We start from the raw sequence: 27,377 nt of genomic DNA on the forward strand, positions 1-27,377 counted from the left end.
CGCGTGCGCTCAGTGCTGCTCGAGGGGCTTCACAAGCAGCGCTGACCGGGGGCGGCGCGGGGCTGAGGGGAGCCGGGCGCGAGGAAGGAGCGCGCGGGCGGGCATTGGCGGGAAGGGCGGCGGGGCGCTGAGGGCGGATGGCAGCTCCGCGCTGCCGGGACTGGGACGGAGCGCTGCGGCTGCAGGGCCGGCCTCGGTACCTCGGGAACCTGCAGCTCCCAGAGCAGCACCGCCCTGGTCCTGTCACTGCGAACAGCTCTTGGTCTGACCTTCCTTGGGAGCTACAGTGACTGAGATACCGCAGTCTTGCTAGAAATCTACAGTAGATCGTTGCAGTTTTTGCTGTTGATACTCCTGGGGTATTTTTGTTGTGTTGTGTTTTGTTCTTTTGTGCTTTTTATTCGGTTTAACCAGAGTTTTTCCCTTCCTGCTGATCCTTCCGTTCTGTCCCACCTCACCCCAGAATGCACACTCCTGCTGCGTTCTGGTGCAAGGCAGCATGGCATCAGAAAACGTGCAGGGATGGAAAACAGGGCTGAGCTTTACTCACAGTGCTGAGGCAGTGGCAAGTGCTGCATGAGAAGCTGTGGATGCCCCATCCCTGAAGTGCTCAGGGCCAGGCTGGATGGGGCTCTGGGCAGCCTGGCCTGGTGGGATGCAACCAGCCCATGGCAGGGGTGTACGAACTACGTGATCTTTAGGGTCCCCTCAAATCCAAGGCATTCTGTGATTTTGTGAAAAGCAGATCAGTGCCGTACTCTTAAATGCATATAGGGAGGTGAACTACATTTCTTGGGAGTAGATACTAGAGCTACAACTTTAACATATATTTCTGGCTTTACTGATAATGCAGAAACGTAAGGGTTGTTGACCTGGACTTCCTCTTGTAAGCAAGTGCTTTAGATGCTTCCTGCATTTCTGTAGCAAAAATGTGGGGGGTTTAATAGCTGCAGTACATTATATGTTACCCTCTGTTTCCTCTCTCTCATCTGAAGGGCAGATAATATATTGGCTAACTTTTCTTGGCCTAAAGCAAATGATAAACAAGCAACTTTGTGACCCATGGAAGTATGAGAGTCCAGATTGCCTCAAGTGTCTTCCTTCCAGTTTTAAATACTGTACATGAAGCAGTAGAAAAGCTGTGTGTGTACTTTTTTTGTCAGCTGAGTGCTGATGTTACACTGTATTGTGTATAAAGCAGGCATGCTTTATAGCCTTCACATTCATATGTTGACCTGCTTCTTCAGTAATGCAGCAATAATTCAGTAACACAGCTTAGTTTCTGGCAAACACAGGAATTTAAATCATCAATGCAGCAAGAAAACCTCCCCTAATAACATATTTATATTGGGCTTCACTAAGCCCCTTTTAACCCTTCTTCAGTTTGCACATAGTCAATGTTAGAATTTACTTTTCAGTCACATATTAGATGGATCTTCCACAGCACATTCTACTGCAGCCATGCTACTAGGCTTCTTGCCTCATCTTGTTCATCAGTTACAGTTCACTAAGCACAGTAACTTGCATTCAGGAAATACAGTTGCACTGAACTTGTAACATCAAAAAAGTGGCTAAAGCTTCCATTGAGAAAGAATTGTGTTTGAAAATAGGTTAGGTATAAAAATGCACAGTGGCTGTCTTCTAACACAAACTTGATGTAAAAAAGCAAGAAATTTATAGCAATACTTACGGCCTTTTGTTTGCTGATAGACTAGGGATATATTTCTGTAAAGGAAGCAGTAAATATGGTGAAGAGTGATTTGCATGTGCTTAAAGAAAGGGAACTACTTAATTTTCTTTGACTTTTGACAGATAAACATATTCCTGGCACACTGCTCATGATTGCTTTATATTTAATTTATTCAAGCTCACAAACAATAGAAGCATTATTTTTGAAACATCCTGACAAGCTGAAGAAGGCCAAAACCAGATCTGAGTTTCTTGTGACTGTTTGGTCTCCGTAAATGTTCAGCAACTGTTGAGGTATGTCAATGAACGCCATTCAGTTCCATCCCTGTGCTTCATACACACTTACATGTCAGAGCCATTGCATCAGACTGCCTCTCTTCTGTCACACACAGCACAATATAATGTGGCTGGGAAGGTTCAGCCTTTACCACCATCACAAGAACATCCACCTCTGACATCATGGGCCAACATAATAAAATAGGAGGCATTACTTTCAGAATAGCTCTCACAGAAATGGGTTTAAATCATAGAATTGTGAAAGATCAGGAGGAAGTCATGAAAGTAGGCACTTTTCTTGTTATTCCTGCTCTGCAGCAGCCTCACCATCTGTTGTTTGGGTCTAAACACTTCAGTCTGACTGTATTTTTCCTGAAATACTGATTTATTTACTTTTTTAAATGACTGTCTTCCTTCACCATGCCCATACAGAACTCAAGCACTTGCAGATAGGCAGACTGTTTCTGTCATACCTAAATTGAATAGCATATTAGCAAAAACAAATAAACTACTTTCAGCTTACTATTTGTTAACAAGTGTGTTTTTTCAGCATTGCAGTAAAATACACAGAGTTCCAGAAAAGTATGAGAGTCTTTAAGCTGGATCAACAAACTCACCAGCTGTGTCTGGAAGAAAAACTGGAAGTTTTACTTACTGTATTTTAAAATGCAGATTGAGGATGCTATGCGTTCTATAGATTACATTCCACATTTAATGAATGACATGAAACAGCTTTTCAGAGAAGTATGAGAAACACTGTACCTTCTCCCACCCTCACTACTTGCTAAAAACAGCAAGATCCCTGAAGGAGCAAGTGTTGTTCTGCAGTGACATGCAGTTTGCAGTTTGTGCAGTTCTGCTGAAGCAGATAAGTAGATGATTTGGGCAAGCTCAGGTCTCTGCTTTGCTTGTTCACTCCGGTCAGATCTAGGCCTAGTCAAAAGTTTGTTTCTATATGTGAACTTCAGCTTCCATTCCCTACAGGTGGTTTATACAAATTACCTTTCTCCTGCAGTGGCTGGTTTCTCTAAAACCAAGGCTATCAGTGGAGCTTTGTGTGCTATAACACTGCAGTGCCCTAAGGCATGATTAAGCCATTTGTTTACATATAAACATGTGGCACACTCCACCTGGACCAAATGTTTGTTTTTGCATAGTTAGCAGATAACAGGGCTGTAAATGTTATTGCTAAATATTATAAACACAGATATATGTTTTTCCCCCCCAGAATTGTGTTTTGGGCCTGATTCTCATCTTGACTTTTAGCAATTTTGGGTGGATATAACAGAAACCTGTGACTCACATATGCATGAACTTAGGATAAAGCTCTGGTTTTCTTTTCAGTAGCATTTATACTACTTGTATTGTGTGGTTTGTGGTTGTTTTTCTTTATTAAACTTAATATAAACAATTTATTATTACATTATTTTTCAGCCAGATACAACCATTTATATTTCAAATAACATATTTGTTTTTACTTTGTTCCATTCAATGCCTTATTATATATCCACACTGCATAATGAACATTATTTCTGACAGCATTACAGGAGCAACTATTTCTGCTTCTCTATATTCTGTATTGGGTTGTGTGTTGTGGTTTTTTTTTTCTAAAAATGTCTCTGTCTAAAGGGTTATTAACACAGATATTTTTTCTCCATTATTTTTCCTTCTGCAGATTCAGAATGTGTCACTCAGGAGAGCAGCTGTTGATGTGTGGACCCTTTATAATGCCTCAAGTTGCCATGTAATAATCCTCAGGAGGTGTATTTCACTGGTGTGTAAAAGGTGGTATTACAAGATTAATTTCAGCATTATCATTTTCATAGCATTATCTTTTTTTATTTATTTACATAATTTCTTAAGGTGTAAAATGAAATAAGTCATAGACCAGAAGCTCTTCTTTTCAAAGGAAACCTGAAATTTTTTGCACTATTAACTCACAAAAAAAACCTATGCTGTTTTAACATAAATTGAATTATTTGCTCTGAATGTACCAATGAAGGTTTGAATTTGAATTAGAAAAAAATAATGCATAAATGGGAAAGGCAAAATTATGAGACATTTTTGGATTTGATTTCAACCTTAAATTGTGCAAAAATCTATTGAGTTTCCTTTCTTTTCTGAGTGGATGTCAATTTTTTTTTCCAGTTTAGTTGCAAAAACTAACAGCAGAAGTGCAGTTGCAGTGGTGGGCAGGGATTTGGTGTTGTGTTTGTATTTCTGGACACCAAGAAGCCTCTTTCCATGCATGTTTCCTTTTCATGAACACTACACACATGGGGAAGGGTTATTGTGCTTATTTATGTACTGTTATGAATGGAATGTCGGTGACTTTAAGACATAAAATGTATTCAAATATATCTTCTGAAGAATCTATTTCAAGATAGGACAAAAGTAATTAAGTTTTTCAATAAATAGTAAACTGATATAAGTAGAAGTAAATTGTTTCAGAAAACAGCATTACAGATTTTAAAGATTTTCATGATGAAATCTTGCATAATCACAGAATCCATAACTAAGAGTACTGTTTGTTTCTGCATGCTTCACTAATTTTCTACATTCTAAGATGGTTAATATGCACGATCATATCTTTCTGTGCTCCGTTTCTTAAGTTCCATGTGTTTGTAGTGGTATAAAAATCATTTGCATGTGCAGTGTCTCCTCATTACTTAAGAGATCTTTGAAAGTACTAAAAATTGCGTGGTAACGGAAGTAATGCAGTCACTAACTATGTGCTGCAGGCTCTGGGACATTTAGAATGGAGTTAGCATTGAAGCACCAAATCAGCCAGCAGAAAGCCTCATCATAAATGTGCCTAATCAACACAGAGAGTGCACCTGCTTACCACTGCTAATCAAAAGGAACTGCAGAATGATCAGTGCTATTCAAACTCTGTTCCACTGTAAGACTGCTTTCTAAGAAAATATTGACAGACACTGTCTGCTGAGCCTAAAAATCTGTAGTGGGGTTAAAATAAATGTATATATATGTATGTAAAAATTAGGAGGCTGTAATTTCAAGAGCCACCACAATTTGGTGTGAGTGTACCTGATCAGTGAAAATATGCGTTGACTCTTTTGCATGAAAGTTAAGGAGGGATTACTGTTTCTTTAGAAACCAAGATTACACCAAGATTACATTACATGCTGTAGGTTATAATCACATGGATAAAGTCTAAGGCAAAGCTGGATGATGATGTTTCTATAAATACCTTTGATTGCAGCACAGGGAACTGCAATGTGTTACAATTTTTAATTGAACATGTAATAACCCCTGGTAACAGTAACCTAAAACTTTTGGTAGGCAGTGTTCTATGTCCTTCTTGTCCTGTCCATGAGCAGTGCTCAAAAGTAAGAATAAAGCTGACAAAGCATGATTTTTTTAAAGCCACGTGTAGTAACTACATAATTGCTGTAAGAAATTAAGGTTGTACCAAGCAAATGGACTTGTGGATTCATTTACCTGAACTGAGTTGCTCTGCCAAGTTCAAGCCCATCTTCTGTTTCAGCCCCCTTCAACACAAGCCAGACTCTAGACAAACCTCTAGAGAAAGAGAAATATAAACAATTTTTTAATTGTATATTCATATTTATATTCAGGAAAAACAATCAATTTCTGTGAAAAGCTATTTAATTCTCTTCCAATGCAGTCTTCCACTTGCTGCACAAAGTACTGCTCCTAATCCTCCAACTGATTGTAAGAATTTGTGAAGTACTGAGAGAAGCCAGGGTAAAATACACAACACCTTGTTTTCTGTTCTGTTTTTTTATTTTCCTTACCAGGAAAATACTGAAGCAGCATGCACAACAGACAGCATACTGTTGCTTCCCTCATAACTCTCATATAAATTCAGGAGTATTTATCACTTGCTTAACTGCTTTACCCTGCTATTCAAAACCAGCCCGTACCCCTCTGCAGAATTCACTGCATATAGTAATACACAGACCTTTATATTTTGCACAATTGCCCAATGAAATGTAATATTAAAACTACCTATAAATGTAAGGTGAAAAATGCCCTTTCCAAATGTAATCTGCAAACTCAAACTAATTATCAGATGAATAATCTCAATAACTACACTGTAAAATCTAGTAATGATGTTGATCACAGATAAAAATAATGACTCCCCCTGCCTCTACCAAACACACATGCATCTGATGAGCTCTACAAGTCATGCAGAAATCACTGCAACATTTAATGTTTGGTAACCACAGGATGTAGCTAATACCTCTGCTGTGATCCTTGTGTCTGATCTGTGTGTCCCACATAAAATGGAAATTTGGAAAATTCACAGATGTTTTGCTGACTTGCCAGTGCTCTCAATTCACATCCCACGGTTTAGGTCAATCTTGTGACTGTTATGTCTGTTGGTATTTCTCCCCTCAGCTGTTATTTTGGATAACAGGCCATTCCAGCCATCATCTGCCCCAGATGGTAATAAAGACATAAAGGATTAACCTGATTGTAACTGATAGCTCCTGTGTCATTCATATTCCAGGGAATTTTCATGCTTCTATCGCATTTTTTTTTTTTTTTTTTTTAAGTAGATCCAGGCTATGCTTTCCACAGCCTGCTTGACTGCTTCATTTTCATATTATCAGTTATCATCAACAGGTTTTTCTAGAGCTGTGACCTTATTTTTTTCCTGCTGCTCAAGGTTAGGAATGTTAAATACACTTTGTTGGAGGAAAAATGTCCTGATTGAGAATACACTGTAGGCTTTCAAACTTAAGGGACGTCTTACAACTTTCCAGGGAATAAAAGAACATGCCTCTTTGCATGTTTATTTGCATAAATAAAATCCCCAAACATATAATTTTTCAATAACTGCTTTAAATAGCAAACATTCTGTACAAAAAATAGAAATGTCACAGTGCAAGCAGCCTGCAGGTATCCTGGACTGTCACTGACCCTTGCTCACATGGAGAAGGTTTCAGGTTGTCATGCTGTTTGGCTGCATCTATTTCATATAAAAAATACTGAAGGATACACATGGTGTAGCAGGAAAACAATGACTTGTCTCCATGCTTGCTTATCTTATCATGTATTTACTTACAGTGAATAGAGACAGAATTACGTAAATCCAGATTTGGGGAGTATCTCTCTCCATAATTATCCACAGTTATCTCATCTTTGTTACTTCCAAGCAGAACAAGAAATGATTTTGTGGTTCTGGAAAAAAGTTCAAGCTTTGTGAACTTTGCATTTTCCATTGGAGCATATGTGGGATCAATAAAACTTAATGCAACAGTCAAATAATTGAAAAAAACACCTGTTTAGTAATGAGGTCATATGTGAGATAACCTTATCGGTAGAGTCACAATACTATATATATAATTCAGTATATTATACTGTAATATTTATATATAGTCTTATTACAGACATCCTTCATAGTTTTAGTTCTGTATGTTGTCTTCCAGAGAGCTTTGATAGCAGACAGCTTGCAGTGCAGCACAAAGTACTTTCTCACAGAAATATTCAGGTAGGTGTGCTAGTTTAGACCCATTAGAGATCCAAGGATTTGAGTTGTGGCAGGCCTAAAGTAGGGAAAGCTCTTAAAATACTTGCATTTCCAGCTGAAGACACCTTTTCCCCAACAAAGCAATAGGCAGGGAGCAGGAGTAAACATCAAACCCCACATCCTTTCTCTTCCCCTTCCTTGCAAGAATCATGCTAGACTTTTTTTTGTGGGTTTTGTTGGGTTTTTTTTGAGTGAAAATAAAGCCAGTAATTTGAGATCTGCCTGCTTGCAGTGATACAGTAAAATGCACATATACCTTGTGCACAAATAATGGTTTGAGTCTAGTTGGATGACGGCACTATTAACATTAAATAACCAGGTTCCCAGCTGTCAGGGAAGAAAGATAGCACTTCACTTTCTTTGAACTTATTGCATTCTTAGCATTCTTTCCATAAATCATTTAATAGCTGCCCTATTCATAGGAAAATGTGTAGCTGAAGCTAAATGTTTTTTTTTTCCTTCCTTCACTTTTTCATTGGAGGGAAACATAGTAAATCAATCTGATTTGCATGCAAGTTTGCATACACAAAGCTCTTGGCATGAAATTGCAAACAATAGGCTGTTTGTGTCAGAACACATTGTTCAAGCAGCATAAAAAATAGCTACTGAGATATAAGGCACATCAGTGTTACCCCCCTGCTCTGTAGTACCGGCACTGTGCCACAACAAATTCACACCTCCAAAGGCGACAAAGAAATAAACTCAGCAGCTTTGTATCTCTCCTTGTGCTGGAGTTTAAATAACATCCATAGTTTTGTGGTGCATCCTAACAAGAGGACAATTCTGATTCCTAGATGAAACTGCATGCAGAACAAAGAAAAAGCCTTCCCTGATGACACAAATATTCTTCCTCCTCTTGTTCCTCCTTCCAGCGTGCTGCCTGGAAACGCTCATCAGTTCACTTATGGACATAATTAGCTGCTATCCATGTAACACTGCTATGAAACTTCTAGCATTACAGCATGGAGCAGATGCTCCTGCAGCTGGTGGCATGCAGGAGTAAAAGTGTCTTATTAGTCCAGCTGGACATCCTGAGGTCATAAATTACCTAGGCACAGTATTAAATGTGGGGATAAACTCTCCTGACATGGGAAGTAATTACAGCACAGCTTCTAAGTGCTCTTCATGGAATCTATTAGAACACCAAAGGTTAGCTCTGCTTACCTCTTGGAAATACACATGCAAAGTTTGATGATAACACTTTCATTGTGCCTGCTCACCTTACTCATCTTCTGGAATCTGTCAGAGGAACATAAGCAAGAATAACTAGGATATGATAACTAGGAGGCAAGAGGAGCAATTTTTGGCTGGAAAAGATTAAATGGAAGCAGTAGTAACAGTTTAAGGCAGTTAACAAAACTATGCATGCCTAACAGTTGAAGGATATTGCTGAAAAGCTTTGTCATGTGTTGTGTATTTCATAGGGAAAGCACATTAAAAATAAACAAACAAATGATAACAAATAACATGAAGAGCAGAAAGCTTCTGTCATCCTAGGATTAGGCTGCTCCCTTTCAGTTGTCCTGGAGACAAGAGCATGAGAGAGGTTCTGACACCCTCACACTGGCGTACTCAGCAGGGTGAGGTGCATTAGTCAGTTTAAACGGATAAGGAGCTGAGTTCTCTGAGTTTCATTTTAAACAGAGATGAATTGACATCCTTGGTACTTCGTGAGACTGCTCCATGAGAGATTATTTCAGGAATTTTTGACAAAGGAACAATAAATAGCTTTTTACCAACTAACTTATATAGGAAATGAGTAGCATGCAGGTTAGAAATGAAGATTAACTACTTCTAGAGTTTGCATGACTGTTTGTCTTGCTTTTTAAGTAGCAACAGATAACCACTGATGGAAGATATGCTGGAAGTACGCACAGAACTAGTTGCATAGTCTACAGCAATGAAATTTGGAGAGGGATATTTTTGGATTTAAAAAGAGTCAAGACAAGGTGAGGAGTAAAGGAAGATTTGTATTGCAATTCAGCAAAGACAAAATACACAAAAACTGTTTCTGGAGGGGTAGTCTGAAAATTAATTTGCATAGCTTATCAGAAGACTGTATATTGTGCAAGGCCACTCAAGAAGGATTCTTTGTGTAGATGAAAGTCCTTAAACTAGGTTTACAACATAAATAAGAAAAACTGAAGTGTCTTTCTGTCCAGGTACTCACAGCCATGGAGGTTTCTAGCACATGACAAGTACCAGCTGTGATAGAGTTAACAGCAGTACCTCCACGACTACAGCAGCTCAGATTCTTGTAGTTGTAGATAAAGGTTACTAGTGACAAACTTCATGTTCTTATTCAGACTTCATACATCTTAAAGTATGAAGACGCTGCCAAAAGAGTAACATAGCTCTGAGCCAGCTCTCCTCAAGTTCAATTGGAAGGAGTTGCAAGAATTGCTGTAAAGTGCTATCAGCTGGCAGTGTCATGAATTGGCAGTGCTACTGGGAAGAAGTTTATGATTTTATTCACCTGCGAACATTTTCACATAAAGCAACAAAGGAACTATTGACTAAACTACTAAACAGTGAAGAATTTCATAATGTATCCCATCATGAGAAAGAAGTTAGTGCATTGTAATTCAGAATACATTTGGCAAAGTGCCTGTTGCTGTTTGTCAGAGAAATAAATTCTGGCAGCACTTTAATTTTATTTTCATTTACAGATACCTGTGCTACACATCTTGGTGTCATCTTGGAACAAGGAGTAGCATTTAATCTCTCATTGGTTATCAATATTGGAATGCCAGGCAGTTCAGAGTTCTACAGTTAAATACAAATTTGAAGCCTCACTGAAGTAAAGGTTTTCTTAAGTTGGTCTCTCTTCTTTTCCACTTAATAAGAACACTGCAGTATGTTTGGTAAGACAAGAATGAATGAAACCTAAGGTGTTTATAATTCTTTCTTTTTTATATTTTGCACAGCATTGTGCAGTCTCTTTTTCTAATACCTTTTACTAGATAAGCAAAGAACTAAATAGCTGTACTATAATTGGAAAACTGGGTAAAGTCACCAGACATATTTGTCTTCCTATTTGTTTACCAAGCACTGAAAGAGTGTTCCTGAGTCTGTATCATTTTAGATTTTTGATGTGTGCTTTAGAAGTCTTCCATTGTTTACAGAAAGCAATAGCTATAGCAATTTCTTCCCCTTTCATAGAATGGTTTCACAGGGCAGTGTGAACTAGCTTTCACTTGATGAAGGAAGGTTCTGTCCACCAGCCTTTCAGTCAAGCACAAACATGATGCACCTGTCCATTAATTTCTCTCTTCATAATCCCCCAAAACCAGATGCAGCATGGACTATTTAGGTTAGTGTTAGCAGTTATTAGCAGCATGTTTCTTGAGCCTGGTTCATTTTGACTGACTCAAAGGAAGGAGTGAGTACTTAAGCATTTGTGTAGACACAGTTATCAACATCTGAAATGCATTGACCACCTACATGAAGGAGTGATCAGTGGCAGAAGAATCACATGCAGCCAGAAGAGCGTGTGCTAGCAGCTGCTTCAAAGTGAATGTTAAATTTTGTGTTCATAACATATGCAAACCACTACCATTAATAAAGTAGATGCCAGTACAGAATGATCTTCAACTATTTTGCCTAATCCAGCTGAAAGCTGCACGACAAACTCAGCCTTTAAAACAATTATGAAGCACAGAGTAAATTGCCACCAAGATTAATTACATCTCCTGCATGTTGATGGTAACGTAAGATTTGGCTGATCTCATTGTTAACAGCTCTCCATTCCTCATCGCTACGGCAAACCATCACTAATGTTGCTCCTCTGTCTTCAGAAGCCTCTTCTCCTATCCTGTCTACAGTTATCTGATCATCTGATCAACGACCTGGTTTGGATTTGGCAGATGAGTGAGTCTCTGATTTGTATTACCTCATGGCTTCATTTCATTTGGATTTTTTTTTTTTTAATATTCACAAAGATTGTTGATTACAAAACATTTTTTCTGCTACATACATCAAATTGTAGGTGGGGCTCTACCTGACTGCTGGGAATGGCACTGCTGGACTCCAGGGTTTGCAGTTGATCCCATGACAAGGTGAAGAACACTTTCTATGGGAAACCTGATTGCCTAGATTTCTGCTGTGAAGCCTCAAATCTTTAACATGATTTGCAGCTCAAGTCTATAATGGAAATGTGGAAATAAGAACTAATACTAGAGCAAACTAGAGCTGAAGTACTGCAGATTGCAGATTCTCCTGCTGAGTATGCAGAACACTGAAGTATGAAATGACAATACTACTGCAATAAGAACCCAGGGAAGGTGTTTCTACCAAGGTGAATGAAGATGAAACTGCCCAAGTGGTTCAGCAGCTAATCTTTGGTATACCTCAACTATACCTCAACTAGGAACCTATTTCTCATCACTCAAAGCACACTGTCTGCCACAGAAGGCTTCTGTCTTTGCAGAAGTTTTGTGATGACAGAGGGAGGAGAAGTAGGAACCTATTCTGACCACTTCACGTCTGGCTGTGGTTTTGGTGGGACAGGAGCAACCTTTAACAGCTAGCATTTACACCAGGAACAAGTAATTGAAGAATCAAGGAACCCAGTGCCCACATTGGGATGTGAAGATAGCTGCATTTCAAAACAAAACACAATAAGAAAATAACAATCAATCAATCAGGAATCATCACAGACCAAACTAATGAGAGTCACTGAAGCCCAGATTATATTTTCAAGCAGCACCAATCAGTAAATGTTTGTACTATACCATATAACAATACATGTTGGTAATATAGTGTACGTAAAAACAACAACAAAGACAAAAACACTAAAGAAAAACAATACAGATGCTTTTCATTTCAAACCCCATGTAATTACCATACTGGCAAAATACATGAATAACAGCATTACCTTAAGAAGACCAGTGCTGCTGCTCATACAAGCACAACAGTTTCCTTGCAGGTGCTAGACTGATGTGCAGTATCTCCAGGAACCTATCAGTGTGACTGGTTATCAAAATCAACTCTCTCTGAAAAGAAAAAAAAAAAGCAAAAATAAAGAAGAATGTGTTTGTTTTTTTTTTGTTACAAAGATTTTAGGAATAATAGTTCATGTGTGCCACGCAGATGTTTTTCCACTCCTTCCTTGAACAGCAGGTTCATCACCAGAGTTGGCACATATCAAGCTAGCTGGAAGGTCATTGGAGAGCTAACTAACACCTGCATGTATGGCATCCAGTAGGAAAAATACCTCTGCTAGGGTACCAGCATGTTAGAAGTACTTCCTCACTACCTACAGGCCAAAAGTGGTATTTGCTTAATAGTGCCTGGGAAGTAATGAGGCACAAAGTCTTGTCTTGTTGGAACCACACATTAAATGCAACACAAAGCAACAAAGGGGCTGCTTCCTACTGTCTGCTATTGTTCAGAAATATCATTCTCCTTGGCACAGTTTGCACTTTCTTTTTCCCACACTTTTGCTCCGTAAGTCTACGATGGAACATTTTACATTTAAGGAGGAAAGAAATCTATTTCTTCTGTCTTCTGAACTCTGTACTCCACAGGAGTTGCAGTTTTGAGCGGTCTGTTGCATTTTTACTGGATCCCACACGTAACAGTGCTGACTCAATGCATTTCTCAGTTGTCACATGAGCAAGTCTCTGTAACAAATGCTGCTGGCTGCTGACTTGCAGGGCATTCTAGGGCTCACCTGGGCTGGTACTTGTGGAATGGCTGTAAAATCCAGAGGGTGGAGGCTATGGCTCAGGCCTCAGTACAGCCTGACTTCAGAAAAACTTACAGGCATGGCAGAAGGGCACTGCCAGAAGGTTATTTTATTTTGTTATTCGAGCTGTTAGCCATGGATGGAGGTTTCAGCTTCCAAATGAGAACTCATAATATTGAGTGAGCTCAGTGAACAGTCATAAGGACAAAATGATAAATGAGAATGTAGAAATGATTGCGGTCACTCTATGGCTAATTAGCATGTGAAAATACAGTCTGGTTTCTGAAATGATTGGCACTCCTTAACTCTAATAGCACAACTGTAAGGATTATTTTTCTTTAGTGAAAGTATTTTGCATAATAGCAGCCAATTGTATTCCTCAGGCATGCAAATTTTGATTCACTAGACATCTACTGTCTCACTTTCTGACCTTACTTGAATATTTCATTAGGTTTTCCTCAAGCTAACAGCACAAGTCAAATTATTAAGGAGGCTTTTAAAGATGTAAGAAGTATAGTACACACACATTCTCATATACAAATTCTTTATTAAAAATGCTTCTGGGATGGCCTGTAACAAAACTGTATCCATCTAGAGTTAAAAAAATATATATAAAATCAAGACAAAGCAGTAGCTATTACAGTGCATTAATGTTTTCCATCATTCTGGAAGTCTGATCAGTGCACAGCAGTGTAAAAGTAAATACCAGTAAAACATGGTGCCTACATATGTTGCAGGCTCTACAGTCTGAGGTATTATTTTACATAAATATGAAACTTGATTCAATTATTGGTTTGAAAAAACTTCATTTATTTTAATTTTTGTTTGTGGTTACAGTAGAATATAAAAAAATAAGAATTATTCCTAATATTTACACAATGACAAAACAATTGTATGGACTTTGTTACAAAAAGGAAGAAAATATATAGTACAGAGACGTTTTCCACAAAATTACTCAGAATTTAAAACACAAAGATCCAATTGCACCAGCAGAAGGCAGCTCCATTATATTTTGTTATGCTTTGTTTCAGTTTCAAAGTGAATGTTGTGTCCCTGATTATGTTAGCCTGCTTCACAACCACATTTCCCTTAGGGGTGAAACAGCATCGGAGTTGAGGCAACGTATGCTCTAGTGTTAGAGAAATTTAAAGAGGGCATTCACTCAAGTAGTTATTACTCACTATGTAGTAGTTTTTGCTGTAGATCCTTCAGTGTCTCAGAGTAGCTTTGTCCCAATAAGAACTTACCAAGAATCTCTAGTACAGACAGCCTGTATAAGCAAGAGAGGTAATTTGCAGATACAGCCAAATATGTATTAGTGCTTTAAAAGCATCATAGCAAAATTAGTACCTTGCCAGAAAGTTTCATTCCTAAGGTAAACAGTAATTCCTCTAAAGGATGTCCACAGGGGACCATGGTTGGCAGCAGTACGAACACGATCTCCAGCAGACCTCTTCACTATTCTTGCTGTTAAAATCCCTCCATTTTTATATGGAGCTGCCAAATGTGGAGTGCTTGAGTAAGGATAACAGCTAAAACGTTTGGGGCTGTCAGAAGGTAGGACACAATGCAGGTCCTAGAGACAACAGACTAACAATAATCATCCACCCACCTGTCACTCCCTCTCATAAATAGCTATATATTGATGTCTTAAGATCTCTTATTTAAACCTCTGTCCCCTCCCTGGAAAACAGAGTGTTATTTGTGCTGATACTACTGTAAAAATGGGTGTTAAACTGGTTGAGCACTGAGTTGCTATAGCCGAGGTGACTGGGAGGCATAGAATTGGACCACTCTCCCACACCATGACTGGGGACATTAGAGAGTGGAGAGTAGGAATTTAAGCCTACCATATTCTGTCCCATTTTGTCAGTGGGTTCAGCATTAAGTCCCAATGGCACTGAGCGGCCCACTGAATTAGAGCCATTAACGTAAGCAGTCATACTGGAAATGAAATTACTAAGGCATGGACTGCTGGAAGATAGAGGCGGAGATCCTTTACCAGGGGGATTGTCGGTCCCAGATGATGAGTTTTCCAAAAGATCCGGATGCTCTACAGCTTTGGGGCTGCCAGTCAAGGCACTGTCCTCGGATTTCTCAGATGTAAGATGGGCAGAACTAGCCCCAATATCAGATTTCCTTTTCCTCTTCCTGCGAAAGTTGCCATTGTCAAACATCTTTTCACAGTTTGGGTCCAGAGTCCAGTAATTCCCTTTTCCTGTCAAGGATGGACAAACACATATTTTCTCTTTTAAAATATGCCTGTAGTCAGTAAAGAACAGTTTTCTTTGACTCTTCAATTTTATTTTCACAGAAACAAAATTTGTGTGAACAAAAAATACACGTGTTTTGTAACCACACAAAAGCAGAAGTCTGCTGAATTCTGAAAAAAATAATAAAGTTTTTCCCAGTGTCCTGTAGCCCTGACTCTACATACAGCTGGAACTACAACTGGAGCCTCTAGAAGGACTTCTTACTTTTGCTATTTGTTTTTCTTGGTGGGGGAATGAGGTTTTCATTAAATAACTGGTCCTACAATGGGCTGCTCCTGCAGATTCAGTGTGGTAGGACAGTTTACCAATGAGATAGAACCACATTTTTGGCTCTCTCTGGCAACACAATTGAGTAGCTTTTAAATGTCCCAAAAGGTTCTCAACAGCTACTGACAGGAAAAGAAAAAAAAAACAAAGAAGAATCTGATGACATTTCAGCCAGTGGGTTGGAAACAGCCAAAGCGAGATTCCAAGCAAAATGCTACTTGAAATAAAACAAAAGCAGCCTGCCCTCCTCATGATAATTACTGTTGACTCCCTAAAGCTACTGGACTTCTGTGACTAGTCTGAATTTTCTTTATCCTCTTTCCATGAATCCTCAGTTAAGTTTGATATAATTCACATGCATTACACCAAATGATTTCTGAATATGACTTCCTCAGGCTCCTGTGCTTGGTTCTGAGGAAGATTTAGAGCACTAAAGAATCTCTTTCTCTACAGAGATTTGATAAAGAACATTGAATCAGAACTCAGCTATGCATGCTTGCCTTCTAGTGCAGCCCTGTGAAAAAAGAGAAGCTACTATGTGTATTAGATTAATCGCATTTACATAGAGAGGAGAAAAGTGGGGGAAACCATACCTGGATCATCTTCATCTCTAGGCACCTTCTTGAAGCAATCATTGAGAGACAAGTTGTGCCGAATTGAGTTCTGCCAGCCAGCTTTGCTTTTGTTGTAAAATGGGAAGTTGTCAGCCACGTACTGGTAGATCTGACTGAGAGTCAACCTCTTTTCTGGCGCTCCATGGATAGCCATGGCAATAAGTGCAGAGTAGGAGTAAGGAGGTCTAACCAACTTCATGAGCTCTTCTTGGGATGGCAGAGGAAGCCAGCCAAGATCAGTTCCTCCCAAGCCGTGCATGTTAGGCAGGAGCTGCCTTTGCATCCCATAAGACTGAGGAATGAAGGGACTGGCATTGGATCCCGGGAGATACGGTGGTGGAGTAATGGAAGGTCCGTTTAGCCAGAGGTAAGGATTGGGTGTGCTGTTGTAGTCCGTTGTCTCAAAGGTGCTCGGTCGCTGTGGACTAGGAATATTCTGTGGATGGAAGAAGTTCTCATAGTAGATATTCATTTCTGGAGGTTCTTGACCAATATTTGGAAACTGTGGGCTGCAGCGTGGTGGAGAGTGCGTTTGTGGATCAAAGGAGCTCATGCTCTAACACAGGCAGCTGGTAAGTTATGACACACCTGTGCTAGTGCTCCTTTCCTGAGACAGGTGCATCACCTGTGCCCTTCCCTACTTACTTATGCACCTGTAAGTGTTTTGGCTTGGACTGCAGGCTCCGCCCCATGGCCCTGAGTGGCTGCAGATTAGGATGATATCCCTTTTGGAATGCTGGCAGTCCCAGCCAGTCACTGATGTCACATCAACCAAACGTGAAAGTTACAACTGTTTATCTTCTAAAATGAACAAAGGAATTTTCCACTGATGTGATCCACATAAAGAAAGCTTAAGGTACCTTGAAGTTACAACCCCTAATCAGACATCCACCTCTTTTTACCTTTTACAACAAAGATGTAAAGCACGTAGTTTTTTGTTTCTTTTTAAATAAAAGCAGTTTTGTTCTCTTGCTGGTAGCACTTAATAGTGCAAAAGCTATTGCCATTTGTCAATGCAGCAGGCATACTTTAAAAGAAAAAAGAAATGAAAGGAAAGGGAAAAGGGAAAAGAAAAGGGAAAGAAAAGGGAAAGAAAAGGGAAAGAAAAGGGAAAGAAAAGGGAAAGAAAAGGGAAAGAAAAGGGAAAGAAAAGGGAAAGAAAAGGGAAAGAAAAGGGAAAGAAAAGAAAAGGTCAGACCTCCTTTTCCTTCTGTAACTTTAATTGCAACTTCCTTGTACTTCCCCCTAGGCAATCACAGTACTAGAGGCAAATTCTGCAACAGGGTACTCACTACTCACGTGAGTAATCTTATTGATGTAAATGGATTAATCTTATGAGAAAAAAAAAAAAAAAACAATCAAGCTTAATAATCAAACCTTTCATTAGAGCTTAAATAGGTGAATTTTTTTTTGTTTGTTTTGTTTTGTTTTTGCTTCCTCTTTGCTGCAGGACTGGTATAAAAAAGTCACAAAACCACTTAGCACAATTTCCAAGGAGGAAGGATGTAATGTTTTTCTCAGCTAATTTCCAACTTCAGTTGTAGTTATGTAGACAGAAGTAGGTTCCTAAAAAATAAGCAGTAACAAGCAAAAACCTCCAGCCTTGCACGGCACCCAGCATTTACAAATGAGAAAAAGCAGAGCTGCAACCTCATTAACATCTGCCTCAGAATGGGGGCAGCTCTTACACTGCACAACTGCACAGAATGATCCACTGTAGTTAAAAACATACCTGCAGCTCTCTTCAGACAACAGAAGTGATATTTGTGGGTGTTTTTTTTCTGAATCTAAGTGTACATACATATACTTGGAACCTGACTCAGCCTCAATAACCTGTGCAATTTCAGTCCTCAAATGGGAAGAAAGTCTGTAAGATAGTTCTAGTCCCATTGATTCTGCAGAAATCTGAGCTTTGATCTGTAGATTTGAATCCCTGGCTGAACCAAGAACTTTTTTAATTCGTCACACATTCATCATTTCATGTAATGATTTGTGCTGCAGCATGAGATTCCACCAAGATTCCCTGCTCCCTGTGATAGTGCTGTCCTGTTCATATTGTTACTTTGAAAGGCATAAAACACAACTGAAATTTTAGTACAGGGTGACAGAGCCAATTTTCATGCTCAGAAATGCCTCTGTAGCTGTTAATTAATACACACACTGCGCATAAAATCATATGCACTACAGGTATGAATGAACAAATTGGTATTAGTTTGTGAATGCTAAGTAGGCTATGCAAATATGCATTAAGGAGACAAAAGCATAATGGAACATAGTGGGGATGATTTATTTTTATGTGGCAACCATTGAACAAAAAGTGTGGCTAGGACAAAAAAGAAATGATGAGTCATTTTTCAGGAAATAACACTGCGAGCACCTCTTTTCCCCAGGGTAGACAGGCATCTTTTAAAATTTTATCTCTAGTCCTGAAAATACTGTTATTATAAATATTGCTATTTAAAAAGAACAAACAAACAAAAAACCAAGCACAAAAACCTTTCAGTATTTATAGAGGAGTCAGTGGAATAACATTTTTAAGAAAAATTCAAATGAGCAAAAGCAGGAGTCACTTTTACAGTGAGCTCAGATACACCAGGTGGTGTGAAAGAAAATGTAATAAGACATTGCTTTCTGAAGAAAATATATTTTTGCTACCCCACCTTCTAAAAAAGGAAAAGGGAAAATAAAATAAAGGAAAAAGAAAGAAACTTCCTAATTTGTTATTGCTTAAGGTTTATTTGTATCAAGAAGTAAGAATTCAGCACGGATTTTGAGGAGCATCATCTAAATTGCTATTATCAAAGATGTTCTGCATGCATACAGTTAAAATGCACTGAACTGGGAGCTGGGTAAAATACTATGGCAATACGATGGGCTTAACAGAACAATTACAGAATCACAGAATGGCCTGGTTGAAAAGGACCTCAAACATCATCTGGTTTCAACCCCTCTGCCATGAACAGGGTCGCAACCACTAGAAAATCAAAACAAAAAATACCATTTCTGCAAACAGAGACTGATGAAAGCTCTAAAACTGCCTCTGCAAATTAATCATCATAAAGTTTTGATGCTCTTCATTTTACAAAGGTCAGCCCTTAACTGTGCTATGCCAATGCCTGAGGATCTGCTACTACCAGACCCACCTTCATGTGATATTCGAGCAAAGCATAGCACAGAACTAAGAAAAGCACTCACTGGGGTGAAGAATGGCAAGTACTGCTTTTAGAGCAATGAAATACAATGACAGTTGTAAGGTTCTGCCTATGTAGCTCTGGAAGTGCAAAGGTCTGATCCCTCCCCAACAAGTGCATGCTGGCACAGCTTCTGCACAGACGTGATTTGATCTGCAACATTTTTCTTCCAACTGACTGTGCCTGATTTACTCCGAAAGAAATATAAACACCTGTAAAAATGGTACTTTGTCAGTACTGTGGGCACACCTTACTGCCTGAGAATCACTGCAGTATTGCACTTCAGGTGCAGATGTTCATATGCAGGCAAAAGGCAGCACAGGAAGAGTAAACTTTGTTCAAGCTGTGATTGCTCTGAGCAGGGCTTGTCGGATGTGGAGTCAATTGAGCATAGGCAGGAGCACTGCCCTGGGGTCCTCACCACTGGGACTGCTGTTCTTAGCAGGGCTAAGACAGGGAGGCAGCAATTTCAGAAGAGAGGAGAATGAAAGAGTGAGGCTTCCATGTAATGAAGCTGGGAACAAGTAATATGCTGGCATAGATATTCTAACAGAACATGCTTAGGGCTGAAAAACACTAAAAAGAAAGTTGATGTTGGAGTTGTAATTTAGTGATCATTACCTCTAAAGATCACAATGCGTTGGATTTGGTGAGGTCTTTGTAGGCAGGATACATCATGTTTTAATATTTTATTTAATAATTTTTTACTACACTGCAGTACTGTACAGCCCGGTGTGCACAAGACTATCAATCGTCACTCTTGATCAAACAGATTGTTCTCAAAACTTACGTCAAACCAATATTTTCTCCTCTAGATTTCTCCAAAATGCAGGATTGAGGCCAAGCCTCTGCAGAACTCTTTTCTCCGTAGGCTTTAAAGTCAGCTCCTATGTATGCCAAAATAGGTTAAAAAATTGGTAGGAGTGACTTCATCCTGACAAAATTAGTAACATACTGTGTACCACTCTTCCTCCTATAGCCATTATAAAGCAGTCTATGGCATCTACTGTAGCTAATTTTCCAAAAATTGTTTACACTTGGTCCAGATCATAGTACCTCCTGCCAGATAATCCTCTAGTGCACAGATGTATTGAACTTCAGGCTGTATTGTTAATATTGTGTACAACCCCAATCCTGGTGTAGCATCAAAACTTAGTGAAGAAAAGTTCGTGTAAACTATTCATGTGGGCACAAAGAAGGGAAAAAACTTGATTTAAGAAAAAAGAGATTACATCTACAACTCATTAAACCTAGCAATGCAGCCTGTTTCAAACAATTCACTTACTGAATTCAGAAACAATTCAGTATCCATCAGTAAGACATTTTTATGTAAAGACACTTGTCTGTATTCTTATTTGCCTCATAAACGACTTGTAGAAGTTTTAAACTCTTACTCCAATAATCATTAGCCCAGTGTATGCACAAAATAAACCACACCATCAGGAGAAACAAGATGCATCAGAAAAATGACACATTGAGATCATTAAAAAAAGAACAGGGAATGTAAAGTATTTAGAACCAAGGGAACTGAGCTTAATTTCTAGAAATACTGACTGAATGTTAAATTAATGGAAAAGGAGTTGTTTAGGTCAGTGCCATTAATGCAGTAATGCTAGAATGACCTTAAATTTTTAAAAACTTATAGAATAAACCCATGGTGGATTTTTCATGCAACTCTATAACTGGAGTTTTAGAAGACTTCAAAACCTGAAGTGCTACTAGCTCTTTTCCATGTGATAGTAAGAGTAGTCTTCAACAAAGACCTTTCACCATCTTACCAAGATACAATATGGTACAGGCTGTTAGGGATCCCCTGATTAATGTATTATCCATAACAGGCAGTGGACAAGAAATGCAGGGCCTCCGTTCAGCTGCCTGTGGCTCCCGTACAATCTGCTGCATTTACACACACAACTGTGAGGGAGAGATGCCATAAGTTTAACCAGAGATGGACGCTTTTTGCAACTAAGGTGTCTCTCAATTTTGGGAAAATATTACAAAGAAATACCCCAAACAATCACATTTTGAAAACCTCACTGTTCCTAACAGCTTCAGAACAGCTGAATGCTCACCTGTTTTAGATTATCTGCTTTTTTTCTATGCCTGTCACTCAAAATGTTTGTATTTGTTACTAGAGGTAAATGGTCCTAAAATCTGATGAGATTTATGAACATCAGCTGTGTGTACTGAGCAAATTAATCTGCACACTTTTCCAAAAGCTTTCAGAGTTTAAATTCCTGTGCAAGAAAATATTAGTAACGTCCTAAGTTAATTCTGGCTGAGTCAGATTCCACCATCAATTTATATAGATAAGGCAGCTTCCCCTCAATGAAAAAAATGTTTTGGAACCAGTTTTTTTTTTTTTTTTTAATATATATATATAACTTCAATTTTTTAATATTTTGTCTGCAGTGTCCTGTATGCCTGCTGGTACTCGCACAACACACTTGGGGAAAATTAATTAGCAACTAAAAGTAATTAATTAGCAACTAAAAGCACTAAGTGAATCGGTACAAGTAAGTGAAGCGAACTATTCTATGGACGCACCCAGTTACAGATAAACTTTGTTTTAATTTAACCAAGATTTAACTGCAGTAAACTAAGATCATCTAACCTGTGAATAGGATGCTTTACAGCGTTGTTAATCCTTGCACTTCCAGTTGCTCCACTTTGGCTTTCCAGCAGATCAAGTTTGTTCTGATGTACGGGCACAGTATTGCAGCCGCCTGCCTCCCCCTACTGATAAGTTTTGAGAACATATTGAATTAGTTCAGAAACTCCTCTACAGGCGCTTTGTATGTTTCTATACTGCGACCACTGCCTGCTTAGCAGTATTACATAAACCCAGATTAGTAATTCTGAGACCCATAAAACTAACAACTGGTAAATGTTTTCAAATATCGATTTCTATTAGCATTATTGACTTGTCTTTTGAAAGAAGTCTAAATGCACTTGTTGAGAAAGACTACAAATTCAAGCTTTATGCATTAGTACTGCAGCATGAATCAAAGCACTGCTGAAGACTGCAAGCAGAAGAAGTCATGTTGTAAAGATTTCACTTTCCTAAATACCTGTAGAATCCGGGGGCTCCAACTGGAACGTGCTGTATGGTGTGACAACCATACCCACTGCAAGAGCTCAATAATCCAAGATTGCTTTCTTAGGTATAAAAACTTATGAGCAAACTTCACGTGGAAAATTCCCTCTGTCATGCACGGATTTTGTTTTCATTCTAGCTGTTACAAGAATGCAAGACATCTACTTCATGTAAATGTCTGTTCTTTGGCTGCAGGCCTGAAAAGTCATGGCACAGGCACCTTAAATGACTGTTTTCTGATTCCCAACAACTTTCCCGTGCCTTTTCAATCAATCACCACTTAAATCCATTTTAAGACAACCAACAGCCACCTACCATCAGCTGAACTAGTTTAAGTATTTGAGTTCATAGGCAGGCCTACAAGTGTTTCCTGTTAATGAGGTGGGTTTCTGATAGAGGCATTAAGATTCTGTTAGGAAAGACAGGTTGAATATCCACATGCATAATGGGGTGTATGTGGCTGCAGCACATATTAACAATCATAAAAGAAATCTTTAACACACAAACTGTAATTATAAAAGCATGGACACTCACAATGGCTATTTAATTCTGGGGTATGAAATCCATAATATCACTCATGGCACAGAGGGCTTTCTGCTATCCTGGAAGATGAAGAAAAAAAGTGCATAGAAAAGAGATAATTCTATCCAAAACCCAATAAGATGAAATTACGATCACATTTATTTAACATTTTAAGGTTCATGAAATTCACAATCACTGCAGGTTTGTTCGCAGAACAGTTTGTTATTCCTTCGCAGTGTTAATTTTTAGCACACACTGTGTTGTGATGGCAAATCAGAAATTTGCAGACTGAGTCAGTAAAACAGAACTACTCTCGTCACCCTAGAGCAGTAAATGCTGTCAGAGCTGAAGTCCTTATATCTCATGGGCAGCCCCAAGCATGTTGCCCAGTGTTCCATCTTGAAAGGACCTTGAATGCTCAAGAGCAAGTTGGAAATCAGTTCAGAAAGAACAAGTAAATATTCTAATATCAGTGGCTACTTCAAGGAGATAAGGATAGGAGATGGCTGGCAAGTATTTTTCATGGATGCTTCTGCGTCCTTAGGAAGATAGAGATATAAACCTCCAAACCTTAACAAGATAAAGGGTTCCTTACATTATTTATCCTCTCTGGTCGTAAGGATTTTTAAAAAGAGATAACTCAAAAGACAGTTGGGCTTTAAATTAGCTGAATTTTGTTGATTTCTACATGAGAAGAAATGTGTTTGGATAAGTAATTCCTTTTACTTTCTTACAGTCTGTGTAATTGATCTGGGACATCTCTACAGAGAATGGCCTAGAGCTATATGATCTGTATTGATGTCACACATCCAGAACAAATTTTGTAGTAAAATGGCTGCTGTCTTAAAACACTGAGCACAATATAGCAGTTAGTGCTAAAAATTCCCCCTTATCACTCAGCTTACTTGCTTACAAATTGAGGGAAACTTACCAGTATTATTCCCTTATAGCTTCCATGTCTCAGAAACTGTGATCATAGATAGTCTCTGCATTTCAAATCTCATGGAATGCAGACTATTCCAATGTGTTGATTCTGCTGAGCTCTGTTCTTCACAGTCCAGGATAATCAAGTAGTCATCAGGCACCAATTTAAACTTGAAGTAAGACACATTCCAGACTGTGTATTACTAAGGATATAGAGTTCATGAGATGAATTAGTGATACATCTACGCAAACCTACTTACAGGCTTTTAATGTTTTTAGTTTAACATATTGTTCTAAATTAACTTGATGATTGCTGTGACCTTTTATTAACTGTGAACTGGCAAGAAAAGGAAAAGAATGTTAATAAAATGTTTAAAATTATGGACTTCTGAAATTACGCAAAAATCCAATCCTATTTCCTTACCTTGCAGGACTGTGGCATCCCAAGACAGACAGTGAGAAACCTGAGTTAATGAGTATTGGAAGAAATGTCAAGGAATTGATAATACCAGTCTGACAATTAAAATTAGAGCCAAAAGCCAGACCAAACAAAATCAACAAAGAACGTGAAAACAGAGGTCCAATGATACCTAATGTATCTGTGGTCTCTGTAGTGAACAAGTGATATGGCACACATTACTCCCTCAAAAAAAACCAATCTGTAATAGAAAAATCACAGACTGCCTGTGATAGATTAAAAATCCACTGTCAAGCAGTCCCTGCAACAAAATACTCATGTTTCACACATTAATTCTTAGTTCAAGAACAGAGTGTGTTCTTGGGGTCTGTAAAATCTTTAATAAAACAACTTCTCACTGTTCAGAAATGTGGCCCTTGCTGCCCTACATTCCGAACGCCCAGCTCACTCTTACTGACATTGAGCATTAAATTCCCAGAGAACATGAATAATTCAGTCATAATTAATAATGAGAACATGGACAGAATCATTACATAGAGCAAAGAAGGGCAGATTGAACACCTGAGCTAGTGCCAAATCAGTTAAAGAACATTTCGGATTATCTTGATATAGCAGAATGCAGACATTTCCCTTGTTAGACCAGACCTCATTCTCCATTGAATGCAGCTCTTCTGGAGCTAGACCACTATTAAAATAGTGTTGCATTCTTAACAGATAAAGCTTAGGTGCCTGTGTCTAAAATTCAGACATCTAGTACCTAAACATAAACGACATGCAGCTTAAATGCATCTTACATGGTTTGCAGCATAACAGCTTTCTACTGGCCAACACACAAAACCTTAGCTGCACACGCAGCCTTTCTATGCCATGCTAAACACAGGTTATTACAGACTCACATTACCCAATGGTTACCTTAGTGCCAAGCAATCCTGAAAGCCAGGCTGTTACTGTCCAGACTATCTGAAGTGTCTGAGGGAAATGAAATGAACTCTGATACAAGAAGTACATGAAAACACTGTTGTCTAAAGAAATGCTTTTCTGACCTTGCATGTTGAGAGGTGGTGGAACCATACAGGTTAGAGGTGATGTTACACATACTTCATTAATTCCTTGGGACAGCAGCCAAGGCCTGATCTTATCCTGGAGTTGGGTTCTACCTTCTGAGCTTCATTTCTAAAAAAACCATTGAGTTGGGTTCAGTACATGTGAGTACACCTTCCTCCATGTATGCAAGATAAAGGCCTGTTCAGACTGCGACACAAATGACAATAGTTAGTGCTGATTTGTTTTCAAACACGTTGCCAGGCTGCTGCACTTGCACCTTATTATCCCGTATCATCACTCATTTATTTGGACTAAATGTCAGTACATACAGTTTCTGGAAACTTATAAGTTGCTACAGTTTAATGTCCAGAATCTTTTAAATCCCAGTTCCATGTATGCTCCATTCTTGACAGTTATTTTTTCTTAGTTATTTTTCCTTTTCTGCTCACAGTTCATTTACATTATTTCAAGCTTGGAAAGGATCCAGAATCAGACTGGCAGAAGGAGTTTGAATCTGCGATATTGGACAATTAATGTGAATTTGCTAACATTTCAATTAAGAGTGGATCTAAATTCACTCTAAACTCTTCAATTAATTGTGAATCTTGATCACAAATTACACAAACTGAATCAAAACACAGGCATGAACCTTGAGCCACTAGTTAAACAGTCAACACCAGAATTTTGACATCATGCTTGTGCTTTGCTGGTATTTGTGCTCTTCATTTCTTTCCACTCTTCATCCATTTTTATTTTGAATCACAGTATTCACTGTTCATATAACAGCTTGAGCTAATAATCCGTTATTCCATTCTCACATACAAGCATAGCTACAAGATATAATAGGCAAAAGATAACCTTTAGTGCATCTTTGTAAAGAATAAATGGTTACTGACTCATCCTTTCCTCATTCCTTGAAAGTATAACTAAACTTTTTCTTTAAAATAATTTGATTTTGTGATATCAGTATTTCCTTAATGTAACTACAAATAATAGTGAAGGACAGTCTGGGCATCCTCTTCTTTCTTCCCTCAGGTTAGCAAGATGTAAAACATGCAAAAGATGCACCCCTCAGCCTTTCACTGAATCCCACTGAGAGATAACAACTCTATTAAACTGAGCTTGATATTTTTCCTGTATGCTTCCTCAGAAGCATTATCCATCAAATAGCTGTAAAAAGAAAATGAAGCAAAAAAGAATACATCCAATTTCCATGCCAACAAACCCTGTAGTTAGTGTTAAAGCTAGACCCATTTTGGTTTTCTGCCTTAGATCATTTTCATCACTTAGAAATTTAGTGTTAATAAATCCTGCATTTTAGTGCAGCATTAGCTCCTATGGCAAGTATTTCAAACTTTTCACAGAAAACAATTGCTAATTATTTCTGCAGAAAACAGCTTCACATTGACAAAGAGAATCCAAATTAATTAAATTATTCATGTTGAACATAAAATTGTTTACAGGCATAGAGCAAACTCAGATTGCCTTTACACTGATTACACCACTTAGCAAGGAATAATTTTTATCTCTTTTTCTTCCCCACATCCACATAAATGGCAATAAGGCCAGCCTCCTATCCACATCCACAACACTATAAATGCTTCTATTTTAGACAGATGTCTGAAATATCCAAGTGCGTGTGCAGGAAATCAATTATTCTCCTTGAGAAATGTTTAATTCTGGACAAACTACTTACCTTTAGAAAAAACTGCCAGGTTATTAAAAAAGAAAAGTGAAATGCTGACCTGTGTTCCTGTGTAACTTCATGCTGATGAGGCGTTAACTTCCAACTCTACCTCATCAGCTGTAGCCACAGAAAACCTATTTGGGATGCAGAAGCCTTAGGCTTGTA

The 27,377-nt window shown here is 38.5% G+C and overlaps 2 protein-coding genes and 1 long non-coding RNA gene across 4 annotated transcripts in view; 1 reads left to right on the forward strand and 2 right to left on the reverse strand.

Annotated features, from left to right (window-relative positions):
- C15H5orf58 (chromosome 15 C5orf58 homolog) overlaps nt 1-5,502 on the reverse strand; it is a 57,823-nt gene extending 52,321 nt beyond the window's left edge. The window contains exon 1 of the mRNA XM_090150763.1: nt 5,428-5,502. The gene's annotated coding sequence lies outside the window, so the exon portion shown is untranslated. The remainder of the gene's footprint in view (nt 1-5,427) is intronic.
- On the forward strand, nt 272-12,369 carry LOC149915881 (uncharacterized). Of its 2 annotated transcripts, XR_016471300.1 has the most exons (4): nt 1,895-1,983; nt 3,641-7,447; nt 9,317-9,435; nt 10,156-12,369. It is a non-coding gene; the product is annotated as an uncharacterized LOC149915881 (long non-coding RNA). The 2 variants fall into 2 exon arrangements; XR_016471299.1 differs by lacking the exons at nt 9,317-9,435; nt 10,156-12,369 and adding an exon at nt 272-359 and having other exon boundaries at nt 1,868-1,983; nt 3,641-5,428.
- Nucleotides 6,521-27,371, reverse strand: FOXI1 (forkhead box I1). The gene is made up of 7 exons (XM_090150761.1): nt 24,071-27,371; nt 23,152-23,219; nt 22,135-22,259; nt 16,309-17,356; nt 12,363-15,393; nt 8,651-8,725; nt 6,521-7,137 (listed from the first exon to the last, which is right to left on the reverse strand). Exons 4-5 carry the CDS (start codon nt 16,880-16,882, stop codon nt 14,840-14,842), a joined length of 1,128 nt encoding a protein of 375 aa, XP_090006887.1. The 5' UTR covers nt 16,883-17,356; nt 22,135-22,259; nt 23,152-23,219; nt 24,071-27,371; the 3' UTR covers nt 6,521-7,137; nt 8,651-8,725; nt 12,363-14,839.
- Nucleotides 27,372-27,377: the final 6 nt, after the last annotated feature.

This window comes from Phasianus colchicus, chromosome 15 (assembly GCF_987193195.1).
Source record: "Phasianus colchicus chromosome 15, bPhaCol1.hap1.1, whole genome shotgun sequence".
NCBI classification, from domain to species: Eukaryota; Metazoa; Chordata; class Aves; order Galliformes; family Phasianidae; genus Phasianus; species Phasianus colchicus.

Coding starts and splice junctions, on each gene's coding strand:
- FOXI1 (XM_090150761.1), bottom strand. CDS start 16,882: ATGAGCTCCTTTGATCCACAAACGCACTCTCCACCACGCTGCAGCCCA. Junction 15,394..16,308: donor TAGAGATGAAGATGATCCAG/GTATGGTTTCCC, acceptor CATCCTTGACAG/GAAAAGGGAATTACTGGACT.